The sequence below is a fragment of the Contarinia nasturtii genome, unplaced genomic scaffold (assembly GCF_009176525.2).
Source record: "Contarinia nasturtii isolate CC-2019 unplaced genomic scaffold, AAFC_CNas_1.1 Cnas_scaffold_220, whole genome shotgun sequence".
Taxonomy (NCBI): domain Eukaryota; kingdom Metazoa; phylum Arthropoda; class Insecta; order Diptera; family Cecidomyiidae; genus Contarinia; species Contarinia nasturtii.
In genome coordinates, this window is record NW_022197577.1 from 3053384 (window position 1) to 3068848 (window position 15465).

General features: G+C 32.4%; 2 protein-coding genes across 3 annotated transcripts in view; one reads left to right on the forward strand and one right to left on the reverse strand.

The window, feature by feature from the left end:
• Positions 1 to 5312, forward strand: part of LOC116336863 (DNA-binding protein Ewg) — a 21984-nt gene extending 16672 nt beyond the window's left edge. The window contains exons 9-10 of the mRNA XM_031761033.1: positions 1972 to 2047; positions 3686 to 5312. Coding sequence (XP_031616893.1) covers positions 1972 to 2047; positions 3686 to 3801 — 192 coding nt within the window. The 3' untranslated portion in view covers positions 3802 to 5312. The remainder of the gene's footprint in view (positions 1 to 1971; positions 2048 to 3685) is intronic.
• Positions 5313 to 6953: 1641 nt separating this feature from the next.
• Positions 6954 to 8451, reverse strand: LOC116336931 (troponin C). 2 transcript variants are annotated; one of them, XM_031761159.1, is made up of 6 exons: positions 8406 to 8451; positions 7878 to 8046; positions 7584 to 7790; positions 7467 to 7517; positions 7264 to 7340; positions 6954 to 7172 (listed from the first exon to the last, which is right to left on the reverse strand). In XM_031761159.1, exons 1-5 carry the CDS (start codon positions 8406 to 8408, stop codon positions 7312 to 7314), a joined length of 459 nt encoding a protein of 152 aa, XP_031617019.1. In that variant the 5' UTR covers positions 8409 to 8451; the 3' UTR covers positions 6954 to 7172; positions 7264 to 7311. The 2 variants fall into 2 exon arrangements, with proteins under 2 accessions (XP_031617019.1, XP_031617018.1); XM_031761158.1 differs by having other exon boundaries at positions 6954 to 7340.
• Between the last annotated feature and the right edge of the window lie 7014 nt (positions 8452 to 15465).

Genomic DNA, 15465 nt, shown 5'->3' on the forward strand with positions numbered 1-15465 from the left:
TGTAGTTGTTCGTCAAAATGTTGTTCTATGACTTCTTTGTCATGGCGTGATTTGGCTGTGTCTTTTTCCAATTTGGCTCTTTCTTTTTTCAATTTTTCCAATTCGAGCTGCAATTTTTTCTCCTTGTCTTCGATTTCACCAACAAAGAACATTGTCAACATTCTTCATTGCACGCATGATGCCAGAGCGTCATTTGTATGCGTGTGTGTTAAACAGATGATGCTGTTTGCACATAATGAAAAAACCCACCGAACCGACAAACTATTTCTCCAAATATTATTCAATTGCTTGAATGCTTCAGAAGATACTGTTTGCACCAAACCAGATTTAAGAACAATCGAAATGATCAACTGTCATGCATCCTTCCGAACGAAATATTTTGATGGCTTTGGGCCATATTGAGTTTTGTTGGACACCCAACCAGTCATGCATTTCAATCACTGCAAATGAAATGAATGCGTTGTCATCACGAACAATTTCTCGGGAACGTTAGTTTCCTTTCTTTTGGAATTGGTAATTTGGGTTTGGAAATGGTTTTTCAATATCATCTAGCTCCTTAACCACTGTGTCGCTTTTTTGGAAGAAAAAAAAACATGGTATTGAATTAAATGGAGAATTTCAACCAAATTTTAGTCATTTTGATTGAAAACCTACCGAGACTAGTTTAGCATTGGTATTAAACTCTCAAAACTACGAATCATGTTTTAAAGGGCTAGTTTGTTATCTTTAACATTTTTTCTGAAAAAAAAGGTATTTAAGTTTATTTATAATATATTCTATTTCACTTGTTCTTTGATTTAAATGTTGATATACCTACCCAAGTATAAGATAGCGCGATTGGATTTGCGAAGAAGCGGCATCTAAATCACAAAACGTCTGCAAAGCATCCGTACGTTTGGGCCCTTTATACTTCTTTTGACTTTGCGATGCGTTTCGTTCGATTCATTCCTCAATTTGTCTGGTCTTGATGATCACCTGTTGCGCCGAATTCACTCCGGCGATGGAAGTCTTGACGAATTTTATCGTTCACCATTTGATGAGTGAAAAGACAATCTCCCGCTAATGACTTTGATTTTTGTGGTCAGGTGATTTATTTATGGACTTATAAATCGGAACCAAATATGTCGCATCGCGTGTGCAATTAATGTTAGGCACTCCAATTTATAGTGATGTTTGCTTTGCGACGATCCGATCAAGAATGGCATGCATCGCACCACTCAGACGGCTTCTCGGTTTTCGAAACTAGTTCACAGTGCGACACTTTTATACTAAACAATTTCAGTATATTATAACTAATGCACACAATCAATAATAATAACAACAATAATATGGCATTTTAATTCAATAAAAATCCCATAACAAGATTTAGAGCATTATTTATGTTCCGTTAGAAAGAGACACCATTATGACTTTTTGGCACTCAAAATATGTGAGTTGGGAACCACTGTTTAAAAAAATGAAATAATTCACGACCATTTCAAATAAATAATTCATAAATTGTAGACTTAATCGAATCGTTGTTTTGATTTTTATGAATCGTCAAGAATATTGAAGTCCAATCAAATAAAATGATCAAAATGAAAGTCGTTCTATTCTACAAAATAGATTTAAATTTACAATAGTCAAATAATGAATAATTTTGTAATTCAATGAATTTAAAATGTTATTTATTTACGCATAGTCAACAACATGTTCCTCAATTACTTTCATTCACTTTTATATTTATTTACATCCTTTTATTTTTAACTTAAAATATAATTTTGTTTTGTTTTTCTTTGAAAATCGAAATAAATTCATGTTTTCTTTTTCTACCGTATTTTTGTTTTATACTTTTGTTTTATTTTATTTGTATTTTATGATTAGCGTGTGCTTTGAGTGAGTAAAAGCTAAAAATGTGTGTTCACCAAATGTCATTCTTGTGTAAAATTGAAAACTTTTTTTCTAAATAAAATGGAATATTTTTTGCCATAGGTTGATAATGGAGATGGATTGGAAACGATCACCGTTTCACCAGGAATGCATCAAATGATGATTCAGGGACCCCCAGGTAAAAATCGTCAATTTCCATTATATCGATAAAAACACTTCGTGCGAAGTTCTCACTGTGACGCAATACTTTAAATCAGTAGTGTGCGAGGAAAATTTTTCAGGGGGGGTGATTTTCCAAAAACAAAAAATTCTCTAGCTAATTAGACAAATTTTCGTTTTTTTTTTTTGGAAGTCACTTTTTGAGGCGAAAATCCCTAGCAAATCGAAAGAATTTTCTCCGCGAAAAACTCTAGCAAATCGGAAGAAAATTTAGTATTGTATGACATTTCTCATTTGTATGACATTTGAAAGCTAGTTTGAAAGTATTCTATTTTCTTACAAAACACTATAAAAAAATATGTCTGACATTAATTTTGCCATAAAGATTATTTTTGAGGCACTTTTCTTACAAAAGTCACAAAAAATTTGGATTTTTGTATGAGATATCAGGCCATGCCTGTATGCTACCTTAATGACGTGAAACTTTGCACAGGCTATTTTTTTCACAAAAATATAACATTCAGAGGGTTTGAAGAAATTTTGATAAAAAATAAGGGTATCTCTCATACAAAATATTCGTTTTTGAGCCAAAAGTTGAAAAGAATTGAGCCAAAAATGGCTTTTTTTCTGATTTTTTCAAGGAAACTGTATCAAAAATTGATTGTATCTCAAAACTAACCTCGGATTCGTCATGTTTTTGAGGTAAATTTTGAACCATTGCAATACTTTCCCCTTAGTAAGGGGCCCTACATACAGAGCTGTCAACGTTCGTTCGTTCGTAGGCAAAAAATATTTTTATTTTGTTCGTTCGTTCGTTCGTTCGTAGAAATGAATTGCGTTCGTTCGTTCATTTGTTCGTTCGTTGTTCGTAGGAAAAGTATGAAAATAAAATAATTATTTTATTAGTGAAATTAAAAGTAGATTATATTTTGTGAATTTTGGTATTGAAAGCATAAATTATAGGAAAAAATTGAACAAAACAAATATTATTTACTTAACGAACGAACATTTTAATTTCTACGAACGAACGAACGAACAAAAATTCTATAAAAAAAACTACGAACGAACCGTTCGTTCGTCGGTGTTCGTTGACAGCTCTGCTTACACACTAGGTGTGTGCGGAAAAGTAAAAAGCGGACCTATAAACATACCACCCGGCCAATTTCGGTTTTTTTGGCTATATCTCGGTCACTTTTCAACCGATCGTGATGATCTTTTTTTAAACATTATCTACGCGGTCCCAAGATTCCGAATATGGCCATATTTCTTTTCGAAAAAATAATTTCAATGGTTAAAAATCGAAAAAATGCATTTTCAGCTGGCGGCAAAATTTTGAACATTTTGAAATTTTTTGCAGATTCTTAATTTGGTGCCCAAGCACTACTAAACTGTGCAAAAACCCCTCTCCAAAAGTCAGCGGTTTCGATTTTCATTTCTTTAACGTATATATCTATTGAAAATATCGAGAGGAGAGTATGTTTTTATTCAGACATTACTCAGCCTGAATAACATACTCTCTTCTCGATATATTCAATAGATATAGAGTAACGCAAAATATACATTGGTATTGCGTCACTTGGGAGACTGCTGTCTCCCGTGATTAAAAATAAAAAAATCTACTCAAATTAACAATTTTCCGTTTCACCCACAAAACCAGGAACCGAACCACAAGTCGTACAAGTGCTGAGTTTGAAGGATGCAGCAGCATTTACCAAAGTCATTCAAGGCATCGATGTGAAAAATGAAGGCGGCACAACGATCATTGAACACTAAACAAATTCATTTCACCAGTGACATTTTGTTTTGCACACAGTAAACAAATAAATAAATTTTATCCAGTCATTGTTTCATCAAAACGCGTGAACGAGAGACCATTCGATTTGTATTATACGGATATACAAAACAAACACAAATATCATAAATAGTATTTTTTTTTTCTGTTCCAACGATTTCGTGAGTAGAACATGTTTTCATTTTAAAAGCAGAATCATATTTGATATTATGTATGCGCTGAATGTATAGAATTAATAAGCAGTTCACTACTAAATTAAGGGCTAAGCAATCTTAATAGGTGGAATATTCATTTTCACATACCCACACACATAATACATTGTAATATTGCATTTTACTATACGAATACTCTGTGTAACTTTGGTTGGATTTTGGCTTTGGATTTTTCATTTCTACACAGTTGGACGCTATTGGAATGACATCAGGCAATTAGTTTTTGTACTCGTGTCATAATTTCGTTCTCGATTTCGGTCAGTGTATTTCAAAAACGAAAATGTTGCTTTAACTAACATTGTTATGATAAAATTGGAAAGACAGGCTGAAAAATGTTTTGTAAATGTAAGTGACATTGTCAACCGTTCACTTCACACCGATGAGTAGAAAAAACAATTGTCTGGTCAATCCTCTTAAAAAAAAGTGTCCAAAACTGATTCAACTAGTCTTTGGTATCCTTCTGTTTCGGCAATGTAAGACTTATGTAAGATTAAAGCAACGAAATTCCGTAGATCCAAAATGGCCAAATAAAAGATATTACCTGAAAAATTATGTTCATACGCAAAAATTGATTACTCAACAGTTTAATTGTTTGTAAAATTATAAATTATCTTTTGGCAACCAAGAAAATCTCCTCATCAATCGCTTGTTTTTTTGTAACAACACATTAAAATACAAAAAAAAAGATTAACGAATTTTTCTAAATAGCGCAATTGATGTAATTTTTCTAAAAAAAAAAACATTTTAAAGAAAAGGTTTGCATAGTGAATGAAATCTTAGCTTAAGTAGATAAATTCTTTCGATGTAACATGCGATTCTTTCGCATTTCTTACACACACAGAATAATATCAACGATAAGTTCTTCATTTTGAATTTAAAAAAGGAACTTGCATATATTTCGAATGCAAATGTAAAAATTAAGACACATAAAACAGCTCACAATGATCTCAATAGGATAAAAGATGGTGTATTCAATGATCATATTACCTGAATTATATCTTGAATGTAATAAGAAAACAAAATGATATTGAAAGCCTGTTAACATGATTTTCTGACAAGTGTACCAGATTAGATATTGCATAAGTTTAAGCATCAATTTAATTCAAAATTATTCAATTTGAATCGAAGAACATTGTGTGAACACTTTGCCGTTTTTAAAAGGCACTTAAGTTCGGACAATCATTCGATTTAAAAAGTACAAACAGTTCCGCAAAGAATCTCCAATTTTTTTAATGCTAACCATAAATATTTATTCGATTTTTTTAATTTACATATTTGCATGAGACTGATTTGTCTATAAAATTAATTTTAATTTATTTTAGACTTATTTATTTATTTATTATTTATTTACAAACGAAAAATTGCATTTTTTTTTAAATTTAAATTGAAAATCAATTTTTCAACTGATTAGTTTTTTTTCGATTGACCTCTTATTGGTTTCTGTGATTTAATCGTGATTTATTTACTCAACAAAATTCTCTTTTTTATTTATTTATTTAGATATTTATTGATTTTTTTACATTTATCATTTATTCCACATAATCACCGATATTCTTACGATTTCTTTGTAAAAAAAATCTCAGAGTGAAATTTGCTTAAACTTAAACATTTCCAATAGTTGATAAATCAAACAAAGATTTCGTTTCAATTTATGTGAATTGAAAGGAACTTTATCAATTTAGTTTCAAATCTTGATCAGTGCCATATTTTTCCGTGTAAAGAAAGAAAAAAATGAGAAAAATCCAGGACCATCATTGCAAAGAAAAAGACACTTACCATTTATTGTATTTAATTTGTTTTTTTTTTCTGCCGTATAATTTCTACATATAACAAAATAAGAAACAACGTGTAACAATAAGATCTTGAATATTTATTGCATAGAAATAATGTGTATTTTAATCGTATTTATTAAAATTATTATCATGAAGACATTTCGTCATTTTTTGATCGTAGGTTAATGTTTTCATTTCCTTGAAGGGTATGCGAAATATTTGAGATGAAGAGTGAACCGATCTAGTCAGAATTAAAAACCAGAAGTAAAGGCGATCAAGTATATAATATATATTGCGCCAAAAAACCTTCGTCATTTTCCCCCCCGGTTAACATTTTATGTAAAATTTAAACTTAAATAACAAAAAAAAAAACAAAAAGATCGTAGTATATCATATAAATGTCTACTTAGTGCAATTGAATATGAGATTGAATGGAATAGATACCGATAAGCAGTTAGATTTAAATTCCATTGACAATGTGAACTTTATATATAATAGAGTTGATTGAAACAGATAATACGATTTTTTTGTGTACAAACAAAAAAATAAAATAAATGAGAAAAAGTGACATTTAATAAATGATAATTTTTAACCAAAAGAAAAAACACTCTTTTTTTATTGTATTATTCAGTATGGTTCTAAATATAACACATTTTTTTTGTGTTGCATGTGTCTCACTTACTCAGTATAGAGAGTCGATTATTGTTAGACTCGAAACGAATAATTTGGCACCATCAATATTCTCGGTTTCATTTGTTTGTTCGTTTTATTTGTTCATTTTTGTGTGTCTCGCAGAAAATTGTCTGATCAAACGCCAAAAAACGCAAGATTTATTTATGCAATTATTTTTGTAATTATAAATTCCACTCGATTCAAATGTTGAATCAATTGGGTTATTGCCACGCATTTTTCTAATGGAAACATCATTTTTTTTATACACGTATTACGTCGTTTAATGGCAGCCAAGAAATCGATTTGAGACGCTTAATGTCAAATAATCATGGCTGAATCATCGTTTTTTCTATACAGAAAATGTCTAAATAAATTACCATACTCGATTCGACTAACATTTAGTTTTGAAAAATCACATATGTGCCTGACGATGAGCAAAAAATTAAAACAGAACTTTTTTTAAATTGCAATCAATTTTATTTTGTAATTTTTAAACATCAACGTGTGAGCCTCCCGCTGTGAGCTTTTCTGATGTATACGAATTTTCCACACATTTTTTTAGATACAAAAAAGGTAACAATTTTCTTCGCTCATTAAAAATAATACTTTTTTTTCGGTGAATGCGCAAATTTTTGTAAATTGAAATGTCGCATTGCCTTCTTTGTAAATTGAAATTATTACAGGTCACGGTGTTATCTTCACATAAAATTTAAAATGTCAATTTCAATTTATGAAGAGAAAAATAAGAAGAAGTGATGCGAGAAAATGCAGATAAAAATTATAGTACTTATAAAAAAATTGGGTATAATTAAGATTCACATGTGCAAAAACTTCTTTAGTCACCGGTCATCATTTCCATAAATTCTGAAACGATATTGAATGCGAAAATTCAATCGATTATGTCACGTAAAAAAAGTGAAAAAGGCTACTGCTTCAAAATGTAAATCAATCTAAATTCAGATTCAAAAAAGAATTTCACTGTTTACGCACCATCAAAATCAACAGTGCCTGATCCGTCTGTATCAATTTCAGCGATTATACCTATAGAAAGAGAATGCAAAAAATGAAGACAAATAAGAACACAAGCGACTCCCTCAGTGTTAATACCATCTAAATCGGCATTATTCAGTTTATCGTCCAACGCGGCCAAAATCTCTTTTAACGTGCTTGTTGTAATATATCCATTTCCTTCTCGATCGTATAATCTGAATGCTTCCTTTAGTTCTTGTTGCATGGCTTCGGCATCCTCAGCATCGTCTTGGAGAAAATGTCCGGCAATATTTGTGAATCCATCGAAATTAACCTTGCCGGTAGCTGATGAAAAATCACGAAGGATTTGAGTCAATTGTTTGATCATATTCGAAGCATCGCTGCTTTTCGCTGTACATTTCAACAACTCACCATCTGGATCATTTTCATCAATAAGCGCTTGCAGTTCATTGTCATCGAACAATTGACCCATTGTATTCAGGATGGTTGAGATTTTTATTGTTTCGATGAAACCATTTTTTTGCGTGTCAAACATTTGAAATGCTTTACGCATTACAGCCACTTTTTGATCTTCATCATCCTGCGAAATTCAATTTAAGTTTTTTTTTTTATCACAAAACGAAGAGATAAAATGAACTAAAATTATTCCGTCTAAATACAAAACAAAAATCAAATTCACACAAATTATTCCAAAAAAAAGTGTAATAAAATATCTAATCATATTTATGGAATATATAGAAATATGGCACAACACAATATTCATCACATAGTTGTCCAATAATTGTGATTTCAGATCAGAAAACAACAAGCCAATGGACCATTTAACTAACAATAAATCAAACACATTCACTTCCTGATGAAGAAAATCCAATCACAATAAAAGCAAAAAATGATGACTTAATATAAAAAAAGAGAAATAAAATATTAACGATGACGAACCATTGCTAAGAGTTTTTGACTTAAACCGGCGGCCGTTTATGTTCAGACTGGCCTAAGATTGATTCAAACATCTCTTTTTATAATCTCAACCACTTTGAATTGAAGCATTGACAAAGTGTGTGTGCTGTACATATCACGACGCATAAATACCACCCAAGCCAATTGAAATCAATGACAATTTATGAATGTGTATTCACAACAACAGAAAAAACTTGTGTTCAGAAGGTATTTTTCGAAATTTGACATTCTGCGAGAGAGAAAGAGTGCGCACGCCATTCGATCATTATGAATATCTATCAAAGCTGGGGAAAAATGTCGCTGTGGAATATAGCGACAGACGAAATGAAGTATAGCCATATATTTTTCTTTTCACGCATATTCAAACAAACAATTTGTGCGTTGCCACATACGTAAGTCGGCTACACACCTTCAACAATAGTATTATAGCTGTTTTCTACAATGGAACATACTGAATTTTCCACATATACACAAACGAGAAAGGCGCACACTGAATTGGTCAGCAGTTAAATGCTTCTGAAACGAATGAATAGCAATTGGTATAATTTTCATCTCTGTTTAAATATTCGGCAATTATGATTGAAAGCATCTAAAATACATGCCGACACTGTCATTCGTTCAGAATAATTAGAGCACATGCATGAAAATGTGAACGGGCAAAAGGAATCTCTATCAAAGTACCGAATCATTTCGAAAAATACAACAACAATGATGACTACGATTTGGAAGACGTGAGCGGGCGGGATGAACAATAGAGAAAAATTGAAATTGTGTATTGAAATGTCAAATGTGTAACATGTGACCTTATGTTAATTTGATTTTTACAGGACCGTGAAAATGACTTTTCCTTGTTTCGAATCATCACCGTCCGATTTCAATAGAAATAAATAACTCATATTTAAACGCCAAACAGTTCTATTTTGGCTAATACAACTTTATTTTGGTGTAACGTTTTTTTTTAGTACAAGGAATTTGGACGAGGATCAGTGGGTGAGGAAATTTCCATTAGTAGTGATTTACACTCATTGCGTTTAAGCGATAATTAACCAAGGTTAATATGTCGAATTTTGACAAAGATCTCTTTTTTTCGACGCTAATTCGAAAGCGAGACAACAAAAAAATGTAACGGACTGCAAAGTCGTATAATTATTATAAATAGGTAAATTCGATGAGTTTTTGTCGCACCGCCGAATTGACGGTATAATGTAGGTATTTTGAGAATAAGATTTATGCTGAAAATGTGAAATCAATGTGGGAACGGTTTGAAGGATTTCTATGTGAATGCAACAGTGAAACAGATACTATTTTGAAATGTTTCCGTGCCGTGACTATACCATCGCCACTTCGGCAACAATTAATATACTCATGCACATGTACACAATGTGGTCTATCATGTAAACAATGTAAATTTATGACATGTTATGCATAAAACACTGTTTGAATCACAAAGCAAAGACTAAATAGACAAAAAAAAGAGAAGACGAAACAACAAACGAATTGTCTACTTAATCATCGACTAAATTGACAGTTTATTAAGAATTTGTTCAGCTTTATTGGACACTTCAATCGATATATTTAATATTGACTGCTGACAGTGACCAATTTTTCTATCTTGGTCTCTCTCCCTCTCTCTTTCTGTCTCTCTCCTTTTCTCTGTTTGTCTTTCTGTTCATTCATTGCATCCAAATGTGCGTCCAAAAATAGTGGTAGCGAAGAATGATAAATTGTTGTGACCGCCCACAAACTTCACGGAAGATAATTAGAGTGTAAATGAAGCGCATCGAATAATGTCAGTATAATGATTGGAAAAAAATGCATTTTGTGCTAATTGGACGAATTGCGAGAGCGTTTCATTTCAACAAAGTGATTTTCATTCTCGCACTCTGACAAGTGTAATGAAGCCTCGATCAAAATATCGCCGACGACGTTGATGACGATCAAATCGAGCACAAAAATGATACAAGCTACAAAAATGCGATGAAGTTCAATAATAATGTATATTAGAGAATTTCCGTTCTTTTTTTTTTCTTGGCAAAAATCGAGACACATTTGAAAATTATGTGCACACAAAGTCTCTAAATGCATATGCGACAATTGTCTTTAAAGAATCAGATTGTTTTTTTTTTGCTTTTTTAAAATAAACATTGAATTCTACACGTTGATTGATTTATGAAACATCAAAAATACATCTCAATCAAGGTTGAAAATGAACTTAAAATAAATGCATCGAGTGCGGCATTTATAGTTAGATTCAGGGTATATGCATATCGTGAATCGATTTGGCATTCGTCAAATGTTAAACGCCCCACAAAATCAAGGTGGACATCACGCATTGTCTCAAGTTCGAGTTGATAGCTAACCATTTAAAGTTTGTTCCGAATTCAAACATTTGTAGAGAATTTTGTGAAGCGCTCGAAAAATTCCGATTGGAAAAAGTGACAACATTTTTTAAAATAATAATGAATTTCGAGCTAAATGTTGTTTTTGGATTTTCATTCATTTCGCATCTCGGTGACTTAAGATCGCGCTAAACTTGATTAATTACTTTCGCCTGTTTGAACATACACGTAAAAAGGGAGAGAACGAGAGTAAATAACAACAGAAAATCGTGTGAGGGAATCCGTTGGCTGGTTATAACATATAATATACGTAAAACGAACGATGAATCGACCAGCTGATGATGCTATTGCTGATGATGATGATGAAGATCATGTGCGTTGCTGTCACAACCGTTTGAACATCAGACGTAATTATCGTATATTCATTTGGTCAATTTAAAGAGAAAAAGACTAAACAAATCACTCGAAAAATATTAATTTCTGGCAAAGCCGAAGCTGCGCGCTTTTTCCTCTCTATCGCGCACATTCCTTGACTGTGACGGAGCATACATGCATCCAAAGATAGATGGGAAACGAAAAAAACGAGTCACACGAAAAGTGCAATCACTTCTCTCACACATAACATAGCTTGGCTCAATTCAATTTCATATATTTTCAGAGACAGGTTGCCGTTTTAGATCGATTAATATGCATCGCAAATCTACAGAACCAATTTATACACACTTCTTTTTTTTCAATGGAATTTTTGCTCGAAATCATTTCGGGATAAAATATCTGGTTGATTTATTAATTGCTGCATGCGAACTATTTACTCTTTCAATTAGCACTTGGATGATTGACAGCGTCAATTTATTTCTCTGCAGTTTTTCAATTATCAGCTTGAATTTTTCGAAACATAATGATGACACGAAATTAAATGTATTTCCGTTCACAATATACATATATCGAGAATTTTATTGGTATGGTTTATTTTACGAATATAAAAAATGCAGCTGTTCAATTGACATCAAAAATACATCGTATCACGCGGATTCTTATGCTGCATAAAACACTTGGATATTGTCTTCAGTTTTGATTTATAGCTATAGTTTCCAAAGCTATGATCATGATCGGACACATTAATAAACACAAAAGCGTTCTACAATGTATACATTTAATTTTTGAGAAATGAAGCGCCAGCTGAAATCTCGGATCGAATCAATTATAAACAAATGAAAAGTACGGAATTGTTATTTTTTTCTTTAACCCTAAGACCGTCCTTCTGCAATCCACCTTAATCCCGTCCTTGGGGGCACTCAGTGCCCGTAGTGTAATTTGTATGAAAAAATTAAAAAAATTGAAATTCGTTTTGGAATTTTTTCGATATTTCGAGAAATCTTGTGTCTAATCGTAAACTAAAGACATGAATGTGCGCATCGGGTCGGCAGCTACGTTTTGTATACTGTGCTGACAAAATAAATTAATATTGGCTGAACAAATTTTTACTAAATTGTATCACTTCGTCTTGGGGGCACTCAGTGTCCGTTAGTGTATTTTGTATGAAAAAATGGAAATTTTTCAATTTTTTATTTTGAATTTTCTCGATATTTTGAGAAATATTGTGTCATTTCGTAAACTAAAGACATGAATGTACGCAGCAGATCGGAAGCTACGTTTTGTATACTGTGCTGACAAAATAAAATAAATATTGGCTGAACAAATTTTTGCGGTACCAATGAATTCGACCAGTTTCATTTTCAAAATGGCATTTTACACTGTTTGCCTTTAAGTTTTCTCTGTTAAATTTATCTGAGTATGGAAATTCACATATAAATGAATAAAAAAATGAATTGAACACGAGACATGTTTGTTGTGTATATGTAAAAGTAAATCGAAGCAATTCAATGCAAAACACAATTTCGGCAGAATTTGTTTATAATTAATTATTATTCTTATTTGAATGTCACACGGAACACCGAACAACGTAACAAGTGTATATATGCTTGTAAGAACAATCGATTCATTCGTGCACAAACATTTTTTACAATTCAGCAACTTTCCCATACAAAATATATGAAAATATACGTCGGGCACTGAGTGCCCCAAAGACGAAATGACCATCTTTTTTTGCCGGCCATTTTTTCGAAAACCATGGCGTGAATAGATGCATTTTTTATATTTTTCAGTAGGAAGAGACGCCGACAACACGAAAAAAATCGGGGTTTAGTGATGTTTGATGAAAAAAATGGTTTAATTTTAGTTTGAAGTTTAGGGTTAAATAATTTGTTTGTCGATATATACATACACTTAAATTAAAATTTATAGGCAGTATTTTAATTTCACGATCTGAAAAACTATTTAGATTTTAATACAATTTAAATGTGTTATTGAATATATTGTAAAATTTCAAATTTACAATCGTTTTTAGATCTCTAAAAAGGTCTGAGATCGTAAGGACAATTTTTTTGGAGCCGATTTACGAGGGCGACTATTTAAGTTTCTTCAATATGTATGTTTTAGTATTGCCCGATGCAAACCATTGTCATATTCGTAAAGTTGGACATTTTTCATGACCATTTGACTTAACAGGACGAATTTTAGTTTTGTGGTATGGCCACGGTGTCAGTTGGAAAAGGTCAACTTCGCAAAAAAATGAAATTTACAAAAAAGATTATTTCTCATAAGTTTTCAAAAAGAGCTGCCTGCTCAACAGTATTACTTCCGACTCAAGTCGGGGTATGGGAAGGAAGTACCATGCCTTGCCACTGTATACAACTGGTTCACTGAATCCCATCGTCATGGTGCTCGCTACAGTGATCAATTGCGCGATGGTCCTTCGAAAATTGATGTCATCGAGAAAAACTCTGGTGCCGATTGAGTTAGGATCGAAGTTTCTTTTACAGTTAAATTGTGGTATGCCCAAGGATCACAGAGACTCCAATCATTTGGTTCTTCCATGAATTACAACATGAAAAAAATAAATCTTTACGTGTCAACCCACAGTTGCTCAAAAATCGATTGATTTTAATCACATCCAAAAAATCATAACCAATTTGACATAGGATAATAAAAACACGTCTATACGATCGCAATAGAAGCCAAGACATGATTCCAGTAGTTTGGACCTGAAACAAAAACTTGGTTGACTCTCTGAGTCTTCAAACATGAACACAATCGAACAAAAGTTGTTCGTTTGTGAAGTGATAGGGAAAATCGGACCTCATTATTTTACAGTGTTATGTGTCATGTTGCTACCATGCCTTTAGAGGATGAAAGGTCCTTCAATGCTGAATAGTACACAACCATTTGATTGTCAAAAGTCATCACGGGAATATGGAGACCAAAACTCTGAAACTTATAATCCCAAAACATGGCAAAAAGAAGCCCATCAAACAGTCGACTATTTGACCACCCAAAAGATCGAATTGATGCACAATACTCCGTGTACGAATTATTCGGGACCCCTCTGTCCACCAGAGACCAAAATCAGTTGGATACAATATATTTTTCGTACTTGAAATTAGGTGCATATTCAAAAAAGTGCACTTTTTGGAGTGTCATGTTTAAGCTGCTGTCGTAGCCATACCACAAAACTAAAATTCGTCCTGTTAAGTCAAATGGTCATGAAAAATGTCCAACTTCACGAATATGACAATGGTTTGCATCGGGCAATACTAAAACATACATATTGAAGAAACTTAAATAGTCGCCTACGTATATGGAAAATCAATCATTTTTCATATAGAAAAATATCGATATTTCAATGACCAATTTGTATTACACCCAAAGAGTCAGCAAACAGTCAGTTTGGAGACTTTTTTATGCGAACATCGCTGATCAGCGCCATCATGCATGAGTTCGGTGAACTCAATTTAGTTCGGTATCATGAAAAATAATTTAATAATAAGTAAACAACTTAAAAGTTCAGTAATCTTTGGATTTTATTTTAGATTTTGCTATCTTGTTTGTAGCCAGGGCTGTAATTTTCACTCTCTCAGTGCACACACACAGTAGTGTGCACACTCACATTCTATGTGCGTCGCACACAATGCTTGTATTTTGAATGTGCACGCACACTTAGTCACAAGTTTGACATTTTTGGCGGTTGGCAAATTTGTAACTAAGTGTGCGTGCACAATCAAAATACAAGCATTGTGTGCGACGCACATAGAATGTGAGTGTGCACACAACTGTTTGCATGCACTGACAGAGTGAAAATTACAGCCCTGTTTGTAGCTTGTTTCGCGTTATTTGTATTGCAAAAAAGTACTTGTAAAAATGACATCAGTTAACAACACTTCAATTTAAAATTGTCCTTGACAATTCACCCTGAAAATGAAATGTGGGCTTGTATCACGCACACCTCCATATCGTTTATCAAACATTTTATTCGGAATAAACGGTTGAAATAAAGTTTCTATTTTTGCATTTGATTCATTTAGAAATGATGACGATTGTAAATTCAATTGTTACAAATTGTATAATTGACCAGCAATGCACGACTTGCACATTATGCAATATTGGGTTGATTCGAATTTTTTTCTTTGACGCAAGTAACTATGATTGATTGGTTTTTATAAATACAACGGATGTTCAAGTCATATATCATTTACCATAATCATGCCATATAGCTGTAATTTTATTTGATGATAATTCATATAGAACGAGTAGAATTGAGCTTGAAATAAAAACCTCTCCCATAAATGATGATTAGATCAATTCAC